Consider the following 24,119-nt stretch of genomic DNA (forward strand, 5'->3'; position numbering starts at 1 on the left):
TTGTAATCCTTCCATGTTTCCAAAGGGCTGTCCTGAGTTTAATGTCTTCCTGTGTGTCTTGCCAAATCAGTCTGGGCCACTATCTGAAGTCAGGACACCTCCACAGTGTGCACAGTTTGGTTTGGGAGGCACTTGCGCATCATGTTTGAAGCTGGCTATCTTTGCTCTCACACTGTTAGCGGGCCTTAAAAGGAAACAATCCAGGGACTAATCCAGTGAGTGAGTAAGACCTCCAAAGAATACTCAGGAAATGGTGTTGATATTTGGTGTGCTGCATTGCTTCCTCTGAAAACTGGGCTTGTCCCAGAGTAATATTAATAAAAGCTGCTTCTCCAACTACTGTCTCTAAGTTTAAACTTGAAGCAGAATGCTGAACTCATTGCTGAGAGATCTCATGACAATTTCTGCAAGACTGGCATACAGCTTGGGGTTATGCAAGATAATTAGCTCAGGTAATTACATTCTGATCACCTCAGTCCCCCTGCAGTTTCAGTTGGATGTGGTATAGTTATGCATATCCCGCCCTAAATTGTTGAGCATTTGCTATATAGTGTGCGAAAGTTTTCATTCCAATCTATTGATAGTTTAAATGATTTTGCTGTAAAACTTTATAAACCCCTTCTCAAACCAAAGCACCCAGCAAGTAGGCATCACTGAAGCTTTCACTGTACCTGTGGCCATTTTAAAGGTTGCTGATTGTTCGTTAGATGTTTTAGTGTTAATGTTAGGTTGTGTGTGGGTAGGATCACTCATGAAACCATTTATTGCAAAGGGAGCTGACAATGTTTTTTCAGCCTTTTTCATCCCCCCCCTTTTTTTTGTAGTCTTCTTGCCTTGCTGCTTTTTCTAAACAATTTTTCCATCTGAGTTTACTCTTAAAGTACCATCTTTATTACCTTTGGAATATTCATGGTTTGTTTTAACCATTGATTTTGTTTTAAATTATTTGGTTGTTTTGCATTTGTACTTGCATGGACTCTTTTCTGAGTAAATTTAATTTCTTCTTGCTTGGTAGCTATTAAAACAGGTCACTTTTCCACCAGTTTTAAGATGAATGTGTTACCTTCTGTAAGCTTTTTCATTTTGCACTGTTGAGTAATGTTTATGCTATAGGAGCTTCAACTGGAGCTGAATGAGGTAGCTTTAGTACTTGTACCAGAAATACACAGTTTATGAGCTTGTCCATGTTCCATAGTTTTTGTAGGCTGTTCTGAGTTTTGTGGCCAACGACCAAACTAATATAAAGTTTTGGTGGAAAGGTTTATGCCCAGTTGCACTGGGAGCAGGTAGTTCAGTTTGGGCATTTTCATAATGTGGGAATGGGCTTTTTGCTCTTCTACACCCTCCAGTCAAGTGCTTAATTTTAAATGGGTAAGTAGTTGAGCCAAGCCATTAAAATAACCTGAAATATAGAAGCTGTTCTTTCTGTAACAGTGGAAGAGATTACTTTCATGAAAATTTGTTGTTGTGCTTCAGCAATCTCTTATTCCAGATACTTAATAACTACCTTCTGTTATTTCTCTGGTGTACCTTTCAGACCTTGACTGTTGTTTTTATTATGATTTAAAATACATTAATTTTAAGATTTCATATTATGATTTTAATTTTTTTTCTTTTGAAATACTGTCTTCAAGTGGATTGTAGCTAGAGATACAGAAGTGTTTTTAATCCCATGTTTTGTTTTTTTTCTTTCACACACAAGACCACCTTCCTGTAGTGGTACTTGATGCAGACACGTCCTTGCTTAGTTTCCTGACTCGAGTACTTGGTCATGTCCAAACTTTAGGGACCTCTCTGTCCCAAGAGTTCTCTCTGTTCTTCTACATGCTATCTTCATTCAGATCATTCTGCATCTTTACTTAGGTTTGTAGTAGCACTAAAAGGAGGCCGTGTCATCCAGACTTTCTTTGGGATGGGTTTTTTTCAGCAGAAACAAGATGGATTTTTGAGGACTAAGGTCAGGGAAAAAACTTGTTTGACTGTTATTTTTTTTCTATTTCCGAATTGTAATTATTCTTGAATGTTTACATAAACACAATTTTTGCTTTAAAAGTCTTAGTTAACATGATCTAGAAACACCTGGAAATGGTTAATGTGGTTCTGACTAAAAATGCCTTGCTTTTAGTATCCTTCAGTGATAAATTAGGAAAATCAGTGGTTTTAAAAACTTCTGTTATGTAGATTTCTAAAAAAACTTGTGAGTCAGGTGTGGACTCCCATGCAGCAAGTAGAGACCTCTTCCCTGGAGACTTGCTCTTCTGAAGGTGTGTGATTTCATGTGTGCTGCAAGCAGTTAACTCCTTAATTGTGAAAACAAATAGACTTGCCAACACTAATGCTTGCTGGCCATTTGATCAGCTGGATCAGGATCAGGTTACTGGTTTGGCTCAAACTAATCCTCTTCCCCACATCCTCCTGCTTTCCCTTGCCTCCCATCCTTCCCTCTGGTTGAAGGGGGCCTACAAGGATGCCGGAGAGAGACTTTTCATCAGGGACTGTAGTGATAAGACAAGGGCTAATGGGTTTAAACTTAAGCAGGGGAGGTTCAGGTTAGATAAAAGGAAGAAGTTTTTTACTGTGAGGGTGGTGAGGAACTGGAACAGGTTGCCTGAAGACATAAATGCCCCGTTCCTGGCAGTGTTCAAGGCTGGGGTGGATGGAGCCTTGGGTGACATGATCTCGTGTGAAGCATCCGGGCCCATGGCAGGGAGGTTGGAACTAGATGATCTTAAGGTCCTTTCCATTCCAAACCATTCTGTAGTTGTATGATTATCAGCTGACAATTCACGATCATAGCATCCTACCTACCCTCTGCATGGGTAGGGGCACCTTCCCAGGTGTCTCTAAGCCCCATCCAACCTGGCCTTGAACACTTTCCAGGGATGGGGCAGCCACAGATTCTCTGAAAACCTGTCTCAGGTCCTCACCACCCTCATAAGGAAGAATTTCTTCTTAATATCTAATCTAAATCTCTCTCTTTCAATTAAAGTTTAAATCCATTTCCCCATCTCCTGTCACTAAATTCCCGTGTCAGAAGCACCTCTGCATGTTTCTTGTTGGCCCCTTTAGGTACCGGAGACTGCTCTGAGGTCTCTCCCTGGAGCCTTCTCCAGGCCGAGTAACCCCAGCCCTCTGAGCCTGTCACCATATGAGAGGTGCTCCAGCCCTCTAAGCATCTTTGTGGCCTCCTTTGAACTTGCTCCAACAGCTCCACATCCTTGCCCTGGGGCCTCAGAGCTGGATGCAGTGCTGTGTATGGGGTCTCATGAGAGCAAAGGTTGAGAATCACCTCTCTTGGCCTGCTGGTCACAATATCACCCTAGTTTTAGTGAAGGCCCAAAGGAGGGTAGAGGAACGCTTGTGGTGGAAATGCTTGGAGAGTAGCAGTAATGCTGGGTTGAGGACAAACCTCAGCTTGCTATTTATGAACTTTGTCATAGTTTGTCAGAGGCTTCTCTGTAGCTGATTCTCCCTTTCCTTCATGAATCCACAAGTAGCCCATAGATTGCAAGAGTTTTTTGGATGTCAGACCAAAAGTCGTTGGAGGACACTCAACCTGGATATGAATGGGTGTCTTTTTCTGTCAAAGACAGAGGGAATGTTTGCAAGTGTGAAAATTCCCACTAAACAATGTTGTAGGTAGCGGTTTCTATTTTTGACTTGTAAACTTTTAACTTCCTTCCAGAGTTTTCATATTTATTATATAACCTATAATTCTAGAATTGGAGAGTTCCAGGAAATATAATGGAGGTCTGTTGAAAAAATGAAGCGTATCTTCTCATACAAAAAAACTAGTGGATTTTACCTGGATGAGTTGTGAAGAATTTCTTTTTTCTGAAAAAGTCTAGATGATGGTATTCTGTATATTCTTAATGGCTGTTACTGATGTAAGCATTGCTTCTGGAAAAATACCACAGAAGCTGAATGTTAAAAGGATTTTGGTCATCCTGCAGATGAGGTGTTCTTTACAGTTATTATCACCAATGAAATAAAGCATTAATATCTGTTTATTCCAAGATCATCAAGCACTTGAGCATGACTCCTGTTATTTTTCCTGAACACCTGTGGAAAGCAAATGGCTGATAAATGACTGTGCAAACAAGTGAAAATGAGAGAACTGCAACTAGGAGATGGGTTCTTTTAAGCCAACTTTAGCTCTTCTTAAGCTATCAGTAAGGTTAACACACAAGGTCCTTAATGAAACTTGAAGTTATTAGTATGGTAGTTAATGTGCTTTAATGGAAATATGTTTTTCTCCCTCCCCTTCCCCCCAGCTTCTTGTCATTTGAAGGCACAGGTGATATACTTACACTAGATTTTTAGAACACGAGGTTAGATATTTAGCATGTGGCAGTACATACTTTACAGACATGAATACAGCCTACTGTATTACCCTGCAACCTCGAGTTGAGTCATGTTACCATCTTCCCCCAGACTAGTGTATCAGGTCTTACCTCTTCCCACCAAGCACCTAGCCAGTCCTCCCATGGAAGAGAGGGGCTGAGGGCATTTGCCAGGATAATGTGGGTTGGGGTGGGGAGGGAAGAGGAGCTTGTTAGGATGTGTTGGTGCTGGAGGGAGTGAGTAGAGCAATGTGTCATCCTGAAATTAGGACATGGTGCAGATGTGTAAGGCAAGGTGTGGTCCTTAGTTTGGGCACACTGATGAGAGTGTTTCAGCTACTGAAAATATGTAATGAGCAGAAAGGACAGTTTTAGTCTTTTTTTTTTTTTCTCCTTTTTGGTAAAGATACTATATAACAAAGTGGGGAACATAAGAAAAAGAAACAGGATTTGAAGGGATTGATTAGATTCTGGTCAGATGACATTACAGTCATGGCAGAAAATTTATTTGATCTACTTACTAGGACTTGGAACCAAGTAAGAGTAAAACTAAAAATATCTCAAAAGAGACTGCGAAGCCTTTTGATTTTTAATTGCTTATTATGCCTAGCCCAAAAATGAATTGGGAATGATACCTAGCTCTTACCTAACTTTCATCAACAGATCTTAAAGCAGATCTTTAATGGGATAAATTTGTAGAAGTTCACATTTTAATACATGCTTTTTACCTTTGCAGAAACTGATACACAAGGGGGCAAGTGATTTCTCCACAGTCACTGGACAGAAAGTTTTTTTGATGTATTTTTTTTGGTATGTTTGCAATGACGCTATAGTTCAAACACAAGAAAAACAAGTTATTTGTTAACTGAGGGCAAGGTTATCTGAGGGCAAAGATGAGTGATCAGCTTAACTAATTGGTACACTGGGGACACAATTATATTTTTTCATAAAATGCAGGTTTTGGAAAGACAACTTTTATCTTTTTATACTTTTTATATTGGGATAAAAATGTTTATTTAAATGCATTAAATATCCCTGAAATACGTATTTGATTTCCTTTTATGCCCAGCCTATTTACAGAAAACTCTGCATGTTAGGGGAAAAGGTAGATTGATTTTTTTTTTTCACATGTACTTTTAGAATATTAATCCAGATTATTAATATTCTTGGGCATCTGAGAAGATGCATTGTTATTCACAAAATACATTTTAGATTGTGGTAGGAGTGACTGTAGGATCTGGATTCAGTTTCTCCAAAGTTAGTAAAAGTAGATTGATAGTTGTCCCAAGTCATTGTTGTCTTTTTAGAGAGTCAAATGGAGAGGAAAAAGTTACTTTTAAATATCAGAAGCAAAGCAGCCCATGGCAGGGGGATTGGAACTAGATGAATTTAAGGTCCTTTCCAAGCCTAACTATTCCATGATTCTAATAAACTAAAGTTTGAAGTAGAGACTTTTGAAAATGTGTACCTAAAACATTTCTTGAAAATGTTTCTTTTGTTATTATTGGGACAACAGTAAATATTGGGGTGTTTCATGTTTGTTCAGTGGGCCAAAAAAAAAACCTATTTAGAATAGTTTGTAATTCTAACAAAATGGTGGAGGAACAGCATGGATCAGTTGAAGGCAGAATGTTATTGTGTCTTAATCTTATGTCTTAGACAGGGAAGAGATCATAGGAAAGAGAGAAACGTAGATCCTAAAGGTGTAAGACATTAGATTGGAAACTCTCATGTCTGACTTGTGAAGTTGCATGAGCAATCATGCTAACTTTCTGGGTGTGTCAGAAGCTCAGGAGAAGGGTGTGACCCACAAAGTGGATGGCAAGGAGAGCAAGTTTGACCATGGTGGAAAAGTCAAATATTCATGTCTGCATGCCTGTGTTTTAGTACAGCTGAACCTGTGGCAAACCAGATGGAGTCTTTTTCAGAAATTGCAAGGTGTGGTTGTGGTTTGAATCTCAGCCCTTACTCAAAAACTTGATGAACTTGCCTTTATGGACTTGTTGATGACAGGGATAGAAGTAGTTCATACTCATCCTGTGTTACCAAGACTGCTGGACTGTAGATCATGGAGTGTGGAGACTAGCAGTGTAGCGAGTTCTTTGGATATTCTCTTGGCCAGGAGGTTCAACTTAAAACCGGAAGAAGCGAACTTCCCTTCACTATGCCAGAAGTAATCTTTGTATTTTAACTTTAAAACTAGTCAGCTATCATGCTTTAGCTAGATGATCCCTGTAATATAACTGAAAGCAAGCCCTTGTCAGTGAGGCCACCCTTTGTATGTGTGTACTTCAGGCACACTGAAAGGCTGTATTGGTGGTGTCACTTTTTTCCTAAAAGGATAGATTGAGAAGTTGTCAGTTTTATTAATTTATTTCTAGTTTGTGTTCTTTCAAAACTTAAGGACTTGCCTGTCTTATAAATTAAGCTCTGTTAGTATCAAATTATTATTTTGAAATTCAGGGTTGGAAATGGAAGAGGCTACATGTAGTATTGTATAGCAGTGTTTTTAAAGCTGGTTCGTGAATGTGTGTGTTATAAACATGTTTTCCATCTTTCTCCTTTTCATACAAAGTAGAGAAAATAAGTAATAGTGCAGCTATATTGATTTTATTGCTTTATTTCCTTACTCATTTTAGATTTTGTTTCTAGTTATAGCACTCAGCAGTCAGTTCTTTTCAGTGAAGATGTGTTTCCAGTGTTTGCCCACTACCTCTGCAAGACTCATGCTCTTGAATCTTAGCTCAGCAGTGAAAGTGCAGCTAACACATTCTATTTTACTCTTGAATCCAAAAATAATGAAGACTGTCTTTCCAGTCTAGACCACAGATTGTATCCTGTTAACTCCAGTTATTTACTTACTATAACTGTAACTGTTAGTAAAAGTGCTTTCTGTAATAAGCTGTGCTGGGTTCTTGTTGTTCTGGATCACAGTTCGAGTTTGGCAGGTCTCATTTCTGTTAGATCAATACCGTTGCACTAAATACTGTTTTACCTCTTTGTACTACCCGACACTACGTAAACACATTTTTTGATTCTTCCATGCTTGCTTTTTCTTTGTGGCTTTGGTATGCTTTCAGGCACTTTATGACATGATTAAGATTTTATTAATTCATGTTCTCTGCATTCTCTCAGCATGTGAGTGCGTTTGCTTCAGTGCAGTGTTTCATTAGGAGATTGGAGTTCAGTTTCATTGGTTCTTATTTCTGCAATTGCATTATTAATTTCTTAATTTTTAAGTTTGGAGCTTGTATCATACATTTCTCTTTCTAGTCCCAGAACATTTTCATGATGTGTGTACTGTTAAGTAATAAGCTTCTGGGTTGAAACTGAAGTACTATTTTTAATCATAAAAGGTATAAATGATTTGAGACCCAGTTACTTGAGGGAGCAAGCTGAGTGCAGTGGAATCATTAGACCTCTTTTGCTATAAATGGGAGGAAGCAGTGGATAGACTGCTCTCTGAAAAGGCTTCTCAAATTGAAATTAATTTTTTTTTCTTGTAGCTTATCCCAATTTGGCTAGTCTCTTGAGTGTAGTGAAAGCTCCATCTCCGTATTTTACCGTAGGTAGGTGAATGTTCTGGATGGTAGTCTAGGTGTGATTTGTTTCCTTAGAGCTCGAATTTTTAAGATTGTTAACTAGAAAATGGAGCTTGGGTTCTTATTAGATATACTTAAAATTGCAGTGATTTCTCATTGTAGTACCTTTGTCACTACTTCATGGTAAAACATTTTACATGTTAGAGCATCTTCTACAGCAGGCATCCTAACTTAAGTTAATGTTTGGCCTTGACTGTCTTAAAATTTAGACTTGCTTTGTACCTGCTAAGTTACTGTGTACAGTTAATATACAGGCAAATGAGGCCCAACTGAAGGTAGTGTCCTACACAAAGAATAACCAGGAATCATCATGTCTGTTAAGTAAATGCCCTCATTACTAGTCCAGCTCTTTAGGCAGCAGCACTGATGTGATCACACTGCCTGTTAGCCTGCCCTTCCAGTTTTTGAAGCTATTGGCCACTATCTGTTCATTTGACTGAATTAGAGATCTCAAAGATACTCATAAATTTTGTGAATATTGGTAACTCAGTAGCAGCTGGAGACTTGATGTAGTGCGTTTTGTCTCCAGGCTTATTGCTGATACTTTGGTTTATCTGTCAGCTGGCCATTTGACATGCACGTAACTCCAGAGTAACTACATTGCTGTGTTGCTTTTGACCAATAAATATATAGAACAAATGAGGAATACTAGATAATGTTGAGACTTGGGACCAGAGGCAAGTGGCTGGGTGAGATGCAGAGAAAGGTAGTCTCAGAAGACCCGGGAGGAGTTAGGATTTTTGCATGGGAAGAGGTAGAAGAGGTATAGGAACCTGTGCATTATTATTTTTACTGCTCACAAAATCACTGTAATGTTAGCACTTGTAAAGCTTCATTATATGCTTGTTCCTCTTTTTTAGTTTCATTTTCTCTGACTTGCATAGCTGGTTTAAAACTGGTTCTGTGGCTTACCTTGAAACTGCTTCTGTACTGCACAGGGCAGCTCTTGTAGTTTCAGAAAGTAGTTACTAAAATCGAGTTAGCAATGATGTATTTCTCTAAGCCTGCAAATAAACTTGTGTCTGATTAAAGCAATAAGTACATGCACAGATGTGTAGAGAACTCAGAAGTGAATATGTCCACTGTTAAAATTTTGTGGAAAGTTGATATTTTGGAGTTGCAGAGTTATGGAAATATCTGTGTGTCTGCCCATGTATTTTGCAGTGCTATGCAAGGTACAGGTGTTTCGTATTTAGGAATGGTGGTAGTTACCTCTGCTACCACTTTGACTAAGCCTTAGTTTTAGATCCTGAATTCTGCTTAATCTAATTTAAAGTTTTAGTTATGATCATCTGGTATAAGTATTGAATTACATTGGTGTACTTCCTAAAAAAGTGAAATAATGAGGAAGAATAAAGTGTGGATTTTGTTTTGTTTTACTAGACTTACATGAGTCCTAAGATTCAGTCTTAACTTAGGCATTTTTCTTTCCCTGGATTTACCTTGAGAGGCTAAACATTATCAAAGTTAAAACTATGTTTAAAATGAGATATGAACATGGGCTGGTTAGCATTTAAGACTAGTTTTTAGTATCTTGTGGCTTTTTAAAAATATTATCAAAAGTATTTACAAGTATTCATAATAAAAATAAACCCACATTTAGCATATTCAGTAAATAAAGATTATATCATAAGGAATGCAGTATTAATTTATTAGTATTATAAGTATTTAATATTAGTTAATATTTGTTAATAATATAAATTGGGGAGCAAAATGTTAAGGCATGTGCAGACAGCCTGTTTCACTCGCAACTTGTGCTTCCTGTAAGCAGTGGTTCTGTCCTCACCTCACGTTTTTTTCTTGCACTTTTTACTCATTTGATTCCTCAGTGAAATTATTCACCTCACCAACTCATTCACTAGTTTCCTGCTAACCTGATAGGAAGCCAATATAACCAAAGGATAGTGAACTTTTGAAGATTTAGTGAATGGGTTTGGTTTATGGGTGGGTCAGAGAAACATCAGAAGATCAAAGAAGGTTGGAGTGGTGCAGCCAGGTAAGGGAGTGCATGAGCCAATCACAGTGCTCAGTGGTGCTGAGCTGTCTTGTTGAGATGCACCTGTACATTTGGACTTATTTAGGCTTTGCCACTTTTTAAATACTGTGGTGTGATAGTCTGTCTTTCTCTCTTCAGAAAAAGACTTTTTTTCTTTTTAATTTTCTCGAGTACCTGAGATGTGGTGATGTTGAATTATCTGGAGTACAAGTCAAATTGTTGTTGTTAATAAGCCTGATGAACAAATGGGCCTTCTGTGATTATCTCCTTTCATATAAGTAAAATTATCTTCTGTTCCTAAGTGCTCACTGGGAATTCCTGGACCCTCATATTTGGAAATCTGTTACTCTGTTGTTGCAAGGGAGGATACTTAGTTTTTTTCGGTGAAGACTGTTTCCATAAACTACAATCGTAAATAATATATGAATATAAAATTTATAGAATCTTGATATTTTTATTTTTTTTTGTAGTTCTCCTTAACAGAAGCAAATCCTCCAGAATTTGCTCTCTGACCATTTCTGATGTACAGTCTAAAGTAATCCCTTGCTACAGTCTTTGAATTTCTGTATATGTTACCTTTGATAAGCAGAGCAGAAAAGCCCTCTGATAGCGTGTAGGTGATTCTTACTGGTGTTAAGACTAATGTTGTTGGTATGTATAATGCTGTTAAGGGACATATTCGACAAAAAGTGCCATGAAAGTATGAAGTCCACTTTCAGGTAGTCCTAGCTGTGCATTTTACAGCCTAAAGAAGAGAATAAGGTCTTGCAAAACTCTTACAAGAAGGAAAAGCATAATGTGACTGTTTAAACATTTTAATGGCAGAGATAATGTCAGTAGAATAAATTCATGCTGTGTTTCTACATATCTTAATTTTCCTAAGGCCTTTTTACTGCACTATTCTTTTGCAAGTAGGGTAACTGTAGCGGTGTCATGTATGATACACAAAATACAGTGGGATAGAGAAACCACATGTGTGTTCAGGAATACATGTGAAGTATTACAGAACAGTTGAATATTGAAAATTCAATATTCTGGTAATGTTTTCAGAATAAACATTTTTAGTATTTCATACAAGCTGGTGATAGAGACTTCCCTTTTACTAAGCTCAAATTTCCTCTTCTGTTTGGTTACCTAAAAATGAGGCAATTAAGTATAGTCTGATGTTTTTTACTTTTCAGAAAGATGAAGGTAGTGATGCTAGCTTGAGTGATAGCCACGTATCTCCTCCCGCCAAACGTACCTCAAAACATGCTGATCCTGTGTGCAAAGACAAATCAAAATCACGGAGTACTGGGCAGCGAGAGGAATGGAGCATCTCAACTGGACAGTCCAGGTAACTTGGAGCCAAGAGAAAAATGAAGTCTTACCCATTTTTCCTGTATTGCTGTTTTTGCACTGAGCTGCAGCTCATGCTCTTGAGTGTGCTTTTGAAGTGTGTTATTTTCATAGTTTTCTCTTGGTGGAAAAAGACACTGGAATGTGGGTTACATCAGTCCTCTCGTCTTTGTGTTTTCTTTCTATGCGTATTTGTGCAAAAGTGGAAAGTAATTTTGAGATGCAGTCTGAATTCTAGTTTCTTCATACATCCAAATTTAGTGACTTAATTGGTATTTTTATGTACTCAAGCTATAAGAAGATGTATTTTAATTAGGAAATCAGTGTTCCATCTATGGAATGGACAATGGTCAAGTTTCTTTCCGTTGTTGTTTTCAGCCTCTCTTTGGTTATAAGGACTCAAGCAAATTACTGTATTTTAGTAAATATAGCCTCAATCCTACCACATTTTTATAACTTAAGAGAGAAGCAATTTGTTGCATTTTATAACTCTGATTGATACTATTTTACAAAACAGTCTAGTGTTCAAAAGGTTCTTCACATGATTACAAGTGATTATGAGACAGTATGTTTCTGGACCATGACGTTTCAGTTAATGCTGGTTCTTTTGTAACTGTGCATTTCATATTTATGTAGAAATCAAAATCATTCTTGCAATGCTTTGTATGTAAGAATGACTGATTCTCTACTGGACATCTGCAGGGATGAAGTATACTTTAAAACTATGTAAATCTTTAAATAGATCTCTTTTCTTGCTTGTTTTTTCTTTTTAACACAGAATAAATGAAATATAGCATGTTATGTGCCATGGTCATTTCTGAATGTATTGAAACTCATGCACCTTCTATTTCTTTTAAGTGTAGACTCGTACCTGTTAAAAATTCTGAGAATTAAAAAGTTAATGTGGCTGGGAGAATTTAGATCACTATGTCAAATGAAAATTTGGCCAGCATACTGAAGCTCATTTGTTACTCATGTAGAACTCACTGTGACATGTCTTTGCATCCAAAGCTCTGGGTTTAGTAGTGATCTTGAATTGCAGGGCCTTTTCCCCAAAGTTTTGTTGCTTCTACTGATTTATCCAAAGTGTTTAAATTATAATTTTCTTTGAAGTGCTATATTAGGTTTCTTTTCTGAAACTTAAGGGGAGAGTTAATAGTAGGCCATGGCATGAGGGAACACCGGAGGGATTAATAAAAGAGATGTTTAGATAATTGGGGGGATTCATATAACTGGTATTTGGCAGTTTTGTTCTCATGCCAATGTTGTGCATGAAGCAGACTCTTCAGAAGCTACATGTCACAAAGATTTTGAAGGCATAGTGTATCGTGTAACATTCTATGCTTGAAGTTTATTTTCACAGTATAACTTTTGCTTGGCGAAAGAGTGTTAACGTTATTTGTGTATCTAATGCAATTGTTTCCTAGGTTAACTTCTCAGCCTGGTGCTACACTACCAAATGGACGTAGCTTATGTAAGTGTATTACAGTGGACCTCTTCTGTCTATTTTTACATTTAACAATTTTATGTCAATGATATTAAGTTGCATATATTTTTGATAACTTTACTGATTACTCTGACCATTTTGACCAGAAAAGTTACTGTTTTGGCTCAGTTTTCTTCTGTCAATATCTTGGATGCTCTCTGTGGACATGGGGAACATTCTTAGATGAAATTCCATTTCTCTTCTCAATTCAGACCTCTTGGCCACAATCTTGATGTTTTCCGTAATTCCCAAATTTACTGTTATGAACTAATTTTGGCCGTCCTCTCCCAGCTGGTCTCTTTAATTTATTTATTCTCTTTGCTCATTTAAAATTTGGCCTTCTGTGGTTCTTTACGTAACCCTGCTATTGCTTTAGAGAGACCTGCCTTGTCTGCAGCTCCTGCTACCTTAAACAGTTTTCCTATATGCTTGTACCTTACAAACTTGCCACCTCATTGCATATCTTAGCTAAAGCCACTTTGTCTTTCGTGTCCCTTTTTCATCAATTTTGTCTTGTTTAGTTCTGTGTTGACTCTATATGTTAACCCATAAGCATATTTGGTATTTTTATTATTTATTGTTGTGCCTAAGGGACAATCAGGAGTGGGATCTCTTTTTGTATGGCACTGTACAGAGTAGCTGGTATAGATTTGCTTGTGAAATCAATATGTTGTATCTGACCTTTTGATACTGTACTTGAAAGACTAAGAATTGAAACTGAGGCCAAGTGTGCATTTTAGTGTTGATTTTAACTTAAAAATATTGAATGGATATTTGAATGCCAAATTTTTGTAATAAAATGAGATTATCATATAAGGAAACAAGCTTGAGTCTGAAGAAATAGGCTGTAAAATAACTTTGATAGGAATTTTAAAAATATATTTCTTTAGTGAATATAAGGGTGCTTATACTGTGCTCCATAACTTTTGTTTTATTGTCCTTGCAAAGTATTCTCTTATTAATTCTTTGTGAAAATGTTGTTTCCTGCATTTTGAAGTAGTAATACAAATTTCTCTTAGCTCTCAAAAGCCATCCCCTTCGAGGGGAAAAAAAGGGAGATGGGGACCATGCTTGCATAAACGGAGATATAGAAGTCAGAAAAAGTTGTCGGTCCAGGAAAAACAGATTTGAAACTTTGAATCAGAGTTTATTGTTTGATCAGCTAGTAAACAGGTATGTGGGGATACTTCAGTTGTATTCACAAAGCATCTTAATGATTGTTTTAAAAGTTAGAAAACCTTGTCTTCCAGTGCCATCTATGTGTTTTACTGTGGGAATGTATTAGCATTGAGGTAAGATAGATTGTTGCTTGAGTTGCAGGCTGGGTCCTGTGCAGTAACTGCCTGTGTTATCCATGCTCTAAATGCAAAGCAATTTACCAGACTTCCATTGAGGAGTAAGCTACTCTGTGTTTACACCTGGATAAAACTGTGTATGTTGGCAGTTATTGCAGAGTGGCTGACATGCTGTAAATCCACACTGTAGTTTGTTTCTTAGTAACCTGTTTATGTAGTGGTACTCTAAATGTGATGTAAATTGGTGATCAGCAGCAGTGCTTGGAAGCATTCTAGATTTTGCTTGTATGATTTTTATCATAAAATACCAAAAGTTTGTAGCTTGTTTTTGTTTTTGTTTTTACCATTTGTTAGTAATTCACACAGGGTGGGTGTCACTTTTTGACATTTACTGTGCAGACAAAGTAGGTCAGAGAGGGAGGCACGGTCTGGTCTGAGCATAGGAATGGGAGCCAGAAATACTTTTCTTGAAATACTATTTCTCTGTGGCCCTGGGCAGGTCACTTAATATGTCACCATTTTCCCACCTGTAAAATGGATTTTAATAATCACATCTTTGAGAGACTGCTTGCTCTTGGAAAATGATTTAAACAAGCATTTACTTGCCAAGTATGATCTTTATTGTGCATTCTGTTGAAGCTTTATTATTTAATTTTCTTTTTCAATTTACTCAGTAAGTACTTTGTATCAATTTACAAATTTATATTGAGTTACATTTATTTTTTCTAGCTGCAGTTGAATCTTCCTCTCCCCATCAACAGTAGGAAAAAGTCTACCATGAAGTTTGTAATTTGATATGATCATGGTACTGAAGTCTGTATATGAACTTGTACTGTTCACACTGATAACAGTGTGTCCCGTAATCATTGGAGAATTTTAAGAACAGGTTAGACAAATGTCTGTCAGGAATTATTTAGGTATTGTGTAGTTTGTTCTTGCCTGGCAGAGCAGGTGGACTTTCCCAGATCCCTCCAACCTTATTTTCTTTGATAGCGAACTGCCACATCATTTTACTTGAAGTGGTTATGTCACATGACAGATATTTTAGAAGAGTTGTTTAAAATTGAGAGTGGCACTCCATAATGAAATCTCGACTTTACTGACTTCTGTAGCCAGAACTTCACAGACTTCTTTCTTGGCAGACTTCATCCTTCAGATTTCCTTTAAAATAGCTTGAAAGAAAAGAAGGGAAAGTTTCTGCCTTCTTAGAATTATTATACAATTATAGTAGAATTCCAGTGGAAATCTGCCATAATATCTGTGGGAAGCAGTAACTTGGTGTTCAGGACAGGTGGCCAAATAATTGACTTGGCCTGGGTAATACTCTCTAGTTTTCTTCCTTAGCAGTGAAGCATCTTTGCCAAGGTTATTATTTATACACCTCCACTGTTTTGGCAGCTGTTTACAAATACTTCAGATAATGAAAATTTCAACTAATTAAATAGTAGAAGAGAAGTGGTAGTGAGGTCAAATGCCGAATGATGAAATTCTAGGTGTTACTGATTTAACATTAAAACACCCTCCCCCCCCAAACCTTTATGTATTAGTGACTTCCTAAGGCCAGGGTAAGATGCTGTAAAGCTTATGGGATGAAGGCACTAACTGCTTTCCCAATATCGTGATTATGTAGGTGAAAAGCGTTAGTTTCTTATTTGACACCTAAGCTAACATCTAAGTGGTTAACAAATTTATATGCTACAATTTACAGTGAGCAAAAACTTTTTTTGAAATGTTTAAGAGGCTACAGTCTGATTTGAACCTTGAATATTAATAGCATCAGCATTTCTTCTTTTGCATGTGTCTTAGCTTATATCCTGTAGGTTAGTCTTTCCATTTTCTTTATTGTGGTTGGTTTTGTCATTAGTTGATAAATTCAAGTAAATATCCTAAAATTTTCAGATTTTAGTTCATTTGTTTTTTTAGTTGACTTGGCTATTCCAATGTCTGTATGTTAAGTTGATGGATGTTATGTAAAAAGCTGTGCGTGTCTACTATTTCAAGACTAAATTTTTTGTGTTAACTGTTGCATATATTTTAGTACTGCTGAAGCTGTCCTACAGGAAATGGATAATATTAACATCAGGAGAAATAGGCGGTCTGGGGAAGTAGAACGGCTACGGATGTGGACAGATACAGAATTTGTAAGTGCAGAGTGTCTCAGATCTAGGATAAAAGTACTATCAAGGGGAAGTGCATTTGTTATTGCAGTTGGCAAAATGCATTTGTCTGTAGCTCAAATGCACAAAAGTGCGTTTGTCTGTAGCTCCGTCAAAAGGTTGCAGATCCTCTTCAGTGGATAACATTAAAAAACTTGATAAATTCAGAATAGTATTAGTAGTGTATTTATTGCTAAATTGACTGCGGTGCTCTCATGATGTACTGTGGTGGTTCTCCTTTGGTTTGAAGCACACTCTGGTAGCCTGAAAACAGGAACAGGGACTTACATGTGCTTTGTTACCTCAGATGGCTTGATACTGATGATAACTATGTATTAGATGGACTTAGGTACTGAGAGACTTATTTTACCACTTATGAAGTGAGACTGCTTTTGTAGTCTACCTGTGGAGGGCTTTGTTGGAAAAACACTTATGGGATAGAGATTGTGTAGAGCGTTACTGACTGCAGGCTAACATTACGAGTGACATGGGACAGTACTGAAAGGGAGTGTATGTGAATTTTATTCCAGGAAAACATGGATATGTATTCTCGAGTGAAAAGAAGGCGGAAATCACTGAGGAGAAATAGCTATGGAATTCAGAACCACCATGAAGTGTCCACAGAAGGGGAAGAAGAAGGTAAGGATTGTAAAGAATTCTAAGGGTTTGTCTGAAACCCCTTAGAATTTCTTATTATAATTATTATTATATACTTTTTATTGCTTTGACCTTAAAACCCAAAGCTCTTCTCAGTGCAAAATAGAGCTGTATTGCAGTACAGAAAGTAATTTGGTTTTGGATATGGATTTGGAGTTACTAAGTAGAACAATTAATAAGTACACTACAGTGTGTACTTATTTGCAATAGGTACAGTACAAGAAGTTTTGGAGATCTCTAGATAGTTTTCTTTAAACAAAATCAAGTATATCTCAAAGTAGCAGAAGAAAGCCTGTTTTCTACATTTTTATATACTGTTTCCATACTCTTTTTTGTAACAGTAAGTAATTGCAACTTTCCTTATAATCCCTCTAGCAATCCTCTGGTGGAAGCCGGGATGTGATGCATGTAGTCTTACAACTATGCTTGTTCTAACTGGCTTGCTATTTCTCATGTGCTGAATGACCATTACCAGAAGGAATGTGTAATAGTTCTGTGTCCTTTGTTTGGAGAATGTATTAATTAAAATCTGTTTTCTGTCCATCCACTGAATTTTAGAAGGCTTGTAGGCATACAGCTGGATTTGAAATTCTACTTTCCTTTAAAATTTTTGATTAAACTGGCTAGTGGGTTCAAAAAGCATTGAGAAAGGAGGGATTATGGCTAACTTTGATGGCATGGTCAACAGCTTACTTGGCTTCCTTAAGAAATCAGACTCAGACTTCAGGGATCTATACAGGGTTCAGCATAGTATACCTTGATCTTGAAGTGAAGCTGGTTGAAGAGGTAAGGGTTGCTGCAGTTAATAAGAATGCAGTCTTAATTCTGAGATCCATGGATGGCAAGTCTGGTCCTGTTAATAGATGGACCTAGGTGGTACCTTTATACAGTGTATTATTTGCTTTGTGCAAGAATGGTGTTATGCGTAATAAAGTTGTACTTATTTTCATACTGTGTCAAATACTAGATTTTCTGAGGCTCCTATGGGAAAAGAGACAAAAGACATTATTCTTAATTTGAAGGATAAATGTTAAAGAAAAAGTAGTAGAAGTGATACTCAAAGTACTTCATAACTAAAGCTAATTTGACTGCATTTATTTTTTTTCTGTTGTTTTTCCATAACTTTCTATGGGAAACTAGAAGGAAGTTTGACAATTTGCTGTAGTTTTATCTTCAGATTTCCTGTGATTTGCCAATTAGTGTTAATTAATCCGAGGGGAATAACTCTCAGTGACCATTATAATGTTAATTTTTAGGATGAAGATAGCTCTGGCATCAAGTAGAAGTGTTCTGAAAATATTTTTTTCCCCAACAGAGTCCCAGGAAGAAGATGGAGATATTGAAGTAGAAGAAGCTGAGGGAGAAGAAAATGATCGTCCATATAATCTCAGACAGAGAAAAACTGTTGAAAGATACCAGGCCCCTCCAATAGGTGAGTAACTAGACAGTGCCCATGGGGTCCTGCTCTGTTGACGTCTGAGAATACCATGTGTGTGGGAAGGGAAAAGTTGGATGACTCCTTTTCATCCCTGACTGAGAACCCATGCAACCCAGGGCTGACTAAAGGTTACAAGGATGTTGTTAAGGTCATTGTCCCCATGCCTTTTCAACACCGACAGGACTGTGGCATTGACCACATATCTAGGAAGCCTTCTCCTTCTTCTCAGCAAAGAAATGTTTCCTAATGTCAAGTCTGAATTTGGCCTGATGCAGTTTTGAGCCATTCCCCCATGTCCTGTCACCATATCTCAGGGAGAGGAGATGACAGCTCCCTTTCCACTTCCTCTCCTTCGGCAGCTATTGTCCCTCAGCCTCCTTTCTCCAAACTAGACAAACCAGACTAGGCAAACCCTGGGTCCTTAGCCGTTCTTCACAGGACATACTGTTAAGGATCCATACAGGATTCAGTGTAGTGTCTCTTGAGTTTGAACATTTTAATATTTCTGCTTAAAATAGTATATTCTATGCATATTTGGTTTATATCAGCATTGGTTTAGATCAGCATTGTATACAGTGTCCTGTATCTTAAGGCAGCTTGGAAATTGAGTGTGTGATAGAGAAATGCTGTGCTTCATTTGTTAAATTTCAAGACCTCCATTATGATCAGCTGTGAAGAGGTTTCTGTATGTGGTTTCATGTCCTGCAAATAAAGTAAAAATGCTAGTGTCCTGAATGAATTGCATTCTGTGAAACAAAGCATGAGAGTTTTGATTTCCCTCCTCCTCCCCTCCAATCACATGATTGGTAAAGCAGTAATTTAGGACTTCTGTGCTGCATTTAGATTCGTTCCTTATTCAGATTATTATTCTTTCGTAATTGATGTTACAAACATGCAACTTCTCTTATTCAGTGCCAGCTCATCAAAAAAAGAGGGAAAATACGCTGTTTGATATTCACAGATCTCCTGCAAGAAGAAGCCATATCAGGTAAGTGTCAGTCTTCTGGTATGTAGTTGTTTGCTTTCCCTCAGTGCATTTCTGTTAGCTTTTGACTTTCAAAATGCTCTTGAGTGATTGTGCAGTACATTCACATATGTGAGTGGGTGTTGAATTGTAACTTGGGTTCAGATCCTGATCAGCACACAAAAATGAATTTTATAGCACTTCATTATACCAGTAGAAGCTTTGTGATAAACAGAATGGAAACAGGTGTGCTGCAAGTACAGAAAAGAGTTGCTGACTGTTTTCAAACTGGTATCAAACTGAACACCTTTTTGTACAGAAGATGTAATGTACATTATTTAATATTTCTGAAATACTAAGTTTTCTGAAATACTGTCGTGGTAAAATAAGAGATTGTTTATGCAGCCTTTGAATAACTTACTTAGGTTCAGAGCAGAAGTTAAACTATAGTACAGGTATTTTGTAAAACTGTTCTGCTGTTCAGAATTAATGACTGCATAAAAAGACCATATGCTTTACGAAATAGAGATTTTTCAAAGACTACTTAGAGAGAAGCACCAAACTGAGTAAGGACATCCTGATGTGGTTGGAAGCTTTCCTAAGTACAGTTGCTGCCTGATGAACCTGAGCAGCTTACTGACTGAATACTCAATCACACTTGCTGAGATAACATGGACCATGTATCTTATGGAGATCTACTATTTTAGTAATGTTCATGTTGAAATCAGATGTTATTCCCTGCTAAGTTTATTTTGATACATAATAAAAATTTGCATTCATTCGAAGCCTGAACTGTACTATACTTGCTGTTTCAATTTTCTTTTTTATAAAAGAATCAAAATGTTCCATTCTACTGCAGAAAGGACTGAGTTTGTTTATTTTGCCACTTCAATAGGAGAAAGAAGCATGCCATTCACAGCAGTGATACAACCTCTTCAGATGAAGAACGTTTTGAAAGAAGAAAATCCAAAAGCATGGCCAGAGCAAGAAATAGGTATCAAAACATCCTTGGTCTTTAGGAGGGTTTGATTTTTATTGTTCGTAAGAAAGCAAGTAGAACTATTCTATAATGTTCATCAGTTCTGCAGACTTTTTTTGATTCTGCCTGTAATTGCCTGTAGACACGGTTTAGGAGGATTCCTGGTTATATATTAAAATAGATTTGAAGTCTTATGAGTAGGTAATAAACAATAGTGATAAAATGATGGAAAGATAAGAATATCTGTATGATTCAATTGGATTATAAGACAAACAGCTTCTGTCAGTTAAAATAGGTTTTTGTTCTTGGTGGTTTTTGGTCTGATTTAGTTCACTTGTACTCCCAGTACTAGCTCTTATTCTTCTCTCTGCTTGTTGTTTAATAACACATATTGATACTCAATGCATATTGTTTTGACCTTATATTTATTCACCAGTTATCTAAAAGCAGAAGATCTATAAGGTATATCAGTAAATTTCCTTACTGCTACAGATACAATAGTTGGAAAATGGAAAAGGGAAAAAAAGCTTTTTCTCATCTTTTTTCCATCTTTTCTGTCTGTCGCACTGATCCCTTTTCCATCCCGAGCAATTCCAGCAGTCTACAACTTAGTTCCAAGTATAACCTGTATCTTCTTGGTACCTTTCTTCCTCCCTTTAGCTGTGTATTTGGCCTGAAGCTTCTTCGTATACACTAAGAGGCTGGTACAGGTGGATGTGAGTTGTGGTTGATCTGCCAGAAATACTTCTTTTCTCTGGACTCCGATGAACTGTATTTTGAAAAATCTGTTTTCCTTCTACCGTTAATCCTTTTCTTACCATACTGAGCATAAGTAGTTCCTCACTGTCAGTGGACAGTGCCCTGTTCTTTTGGTCAACATTGTTTCTTCTGTGTTTAATCAAAGTAGTCTGTCCAGCCTAGTTCTTCAGATTGAAATACCTGTATGGAAGCATAAACTAACTTTTTATTTAAGGGACTTCCAGATGTACAAGAATAATTGCCACAATAAAAAGGTTAATTTTGATTACTTTATCAGTCCAGGATGGTTCTATCTTTAGGTAGGAAGGCATTTCATCTCTTGGTTCTTCCCATTGCAGCAAAACGATCAAAACAGCATGATATTTATTTGGTGGATTTTTTGTTGAACAGGTGCCTGCCTTTAAACTTCAGAGCAGAAGACTTAGCTAGTGGAATCCTACGAGAACGTGTGAAAGTTGGGGCAAGTTTGGCTGATGTTGACCCTATGATTGTTGATAAATCGGTAAGTTTTGTTAGGACTTTTTATTTTCCTTCCCTCAATTATGCATAACCATAATTCACCACAGCCTCTCATTAGAGTTGAAGTAAATTCATAATAAGCATACTGATCTCTGACTTTACCTAAAGTTGTTCTCAGCCTTAGGCTGGGTCTCTGTAGGTGTCCATGTATCTTTGGCACAGTTACCTTGCAAACCGAATAAACCTCATGTGGGCAATCAAGAATTGGCTTTTTCAACTTCTTTTACACTTTCAGAATTCATGGAACTCCTCTCGATCAATACAGTGTTGTTTGTAATTTATTTTCAAAGTTCTGGAGTCCTCAACATAAGAAGGACATGGAACTGTTGGAACAAGTCCAGAGGAGGGCCATGAGGATGATCAGGGGACTGGAGCACCTCCTGTGTGAAGACAGGTTGAGAAAGTTTTGCTGTTCAGCCTGGAAAAGGGAAGGCTGCACGGAGACCTCATAGCAGCCTTCCAGTATCTGAAGGGGACCTGCAAGGATGCTGAAGAAGGACTCTTCGTTAGGGACTGTAGTGATAGGACAAGGGGGAACAGGTTTAAGCTTAAACAGAGGAAGTTTAGGTTAGATAGAAGGAAGAAGTTCTTTACTGTGGTGAGGCACTGGAATGGGTTGCCCAGGGAAGTTGTGAATGCTGGATCCCTGGCAGTGTTCAAGACCAGGTTGGATGAAACCTTGGGTGACATGGTTTAGTGTGAGGTGTCCCTGCCCATGGCAGGGGGGTTGGAACTAGATGATCTTAAGGTCCTTTCCAACCCTAACCATTCTATGATTCTATAATCCTGTAAGTAAAGGTACTTATGTGGAAAGGTGTTGCAATACATGCTTTGTATGGTTTGTTTTTTTTTCCTAAGGTGCGTTTTGATAGTATAGGGGGATTGAGCCATCATATCCTTGCACTTAAGGAAATGGTAGTGTTTCCACTTCTCTATCCAGAAATATTTGAGAAATTCAAAATTCAGCCACCAAGGTAGGTCTATTTGCTTTTATTGTTGTATTTCATTTTATTAAGTTCTGAAGAATGCTTCTCTTGAAAACTCATAGGAAATTGATTATTTCCCTGAAGTGTTTTCATTTCAAATAGACTTACATGTTTGCTACCCCACTTGTCTATCAATGTAATAAGTGGGATGAAGAGTTACAAAATTCTAGTTGATTTTTCTTGTAGTAGGAAGTTAAACTTTGTGATTTGGTCAAAGTAAGAATTCCCAAGCATTCTGTTTAGTAGTACCTTGCCTTTCTTCCATTATGCCATCAAATATTTTACTAAATCAAGCTAAATGCTGATGTTTCTTCTATAGAAGTAATCTGAATAATGTTACAGTGTGGTTCTAATATTTATCAGGTGTCTTGGTGTGTGATTTAGATGGGTACACATAATCTAAGTAAATTAAAAATTTCGGGATATTTTTGTCATTTGAAGGACTTGAGTCTCTCCAAAGAAGTAACAGACACTGATTCAAGTATTACCTAAGATTTATTTCTTGAGGAAGTATTTGGCTTGTGTAAATCAGTCCTTTGGAAACTTAATGTGCTTTTGATTAATGTTCTCTACAAAGCAAAGATTTACTGATTTGAAGCATAAAACAAGCTTAGATCTTATTAATTATGTGGAACACACTAAATAATGATAGTAGAACTGCAGTCTTTCTTCTCCAGGCTCCCTGTCTTCATTATAAAATTTGACTTGGAGTTTTTCAGGAGACATAAAATGAGTTTGTGACTGTGTTGATCCATTTATCTTCAGGGGCTGTTTATTCTATGGTCCTCCTGGAACAGGTAAAACCTTGGTAGCTAGAGCTCTAGCTAATGAATGCAGTCAAGGAGACAAAAAGGTGGCTTTCTTTATGAGGAAAGGAGCAGACTGTCTCAGTAAGTGGGTTGGTGAATCTGAACGTCAGCTTCGACTCCTTTTTGATCAGGTTAGAAGAAAATACATACTTTTCATAATTTCTCTCTATGTTGTTTGTTTTTGTTTTGTTTTGTGTTAGACAGCCAAAGTTGAAACTAAATAACTAAATCTTCATAAATGGGACAGGATTTGTCTAAATTATGTATTTAGATACAAAAATGAGGAATGCTGGCAGCAGTTTTTCTTGCTCTGAAATGAAAGGAAGAAGGCTCTTGATTTGTCCATTAATGAAGCAGACAAAGTAGTTTGGGGAAAAAAATTAATTTGCGAGTTTGAGTTTCACTGTCATGTTCAAGGTAAATACTACATAGAGAAGGATGCAGGATTGCATCAGTTGTGTGTATTTTAGTGTCCTTATTTGGCTTGGAAGGTGATGGACAGAGGAGAGAGACACATAAAGCAGTGAAATGCAGATTTCAGACAGGTGTCTAAACAATCAGGTTGTAAGCAGATAAGATTCTGTTCTCTGTAACTGAGCATAAGGCATCTGCGTTTGTCTCTAATCTCTCCAACACACAGTAAAACTGATACACTGGTGCCATCTTGCTTATTCAAAGGAGAATGCAGTCTTTTTTGCTTTGTCTGAATCAGTGCTGGGGTTGAAAATTCAGTTTTATTTTCAGACTGGATACTTCTAAACAAAGGTGTCTCAGTGTGTGTGTTAGTTTAGC

General features: G+C 37.3%; 1 protein-coding gene across 5 annotated transcripts in view; it reads left to right on the top strand.

Annotated features, from left to right (window-relative positions):
• The window catches only part of ATAD2B (ATPase family AAA domain containing 2B), a 78,323-nt gene that overhangs the window by 4,826 nt on the left and 49,378 nt on the right, over positions 1-24,119 (top strand). For 4 of the 5 annotated variants that reach the window (XM_034060417.1, XM_034060419.1, XM_034060418.1 and 1 more), the window contains exons 2-12: positions 11,123-11,277; positions 12,707-12,753; positions 13,785-13,938; positions 16,099-16,201; positions 16,747-16,855; positions 18,189-18,305; positions 19,224-19,299; positions 20,171-20,269; positions 21,404-21,515; positions 22,391-22,506; positions 23,284-23,458. In XM_034060417.1, the coding sequence (XP_033916308.1) occupies positions 11,123-11,277; positions 12,707-12,753; positions 13,785-13,938; positions 16,099-16,201; positions 16,747-16,855; positions 18,189-18,305; positions 19,224-19,299; positions 20,171-20,269; positions 21,404-21,515; positions 22,391-22,506; positions 23,284-23,458 (1,263 nt within the window). Of the gene's footprint in view, positions 1-6,404; positions 6,517-11,122; positions 11,278-12,706; positions 12,754-13,784; positions 13,939-16,098; positions 16,202-16,746; positions 16,856-18,188; positions 18,306-19,223; positions 19,300-20,170; positions 20,270-21,403; positions 21,516-22,390; positions 22,507-23,283; positions 23,459-24,119 lie in introns of those variants that run through there. The other variant, XM_031046583.2, reaches the window with a different exon arrangement.

The sequence above is a fragment of the Melopsittacus undulatus genome, chromosome 3 (genome assembly GCF_012275295.1).
Source record: "Melopsittacus undulatus isolate bMelUnd1 chromosome 3, bMelUnd1.mat.Z, whole genome shotgun sequence".
Lineage (NCBI taxonomy): Eukaryota > Metazoa > Chordata > Aves > Psittaciformes > Psittaculidae > Melopsittacus > Melopsittacus undulatus.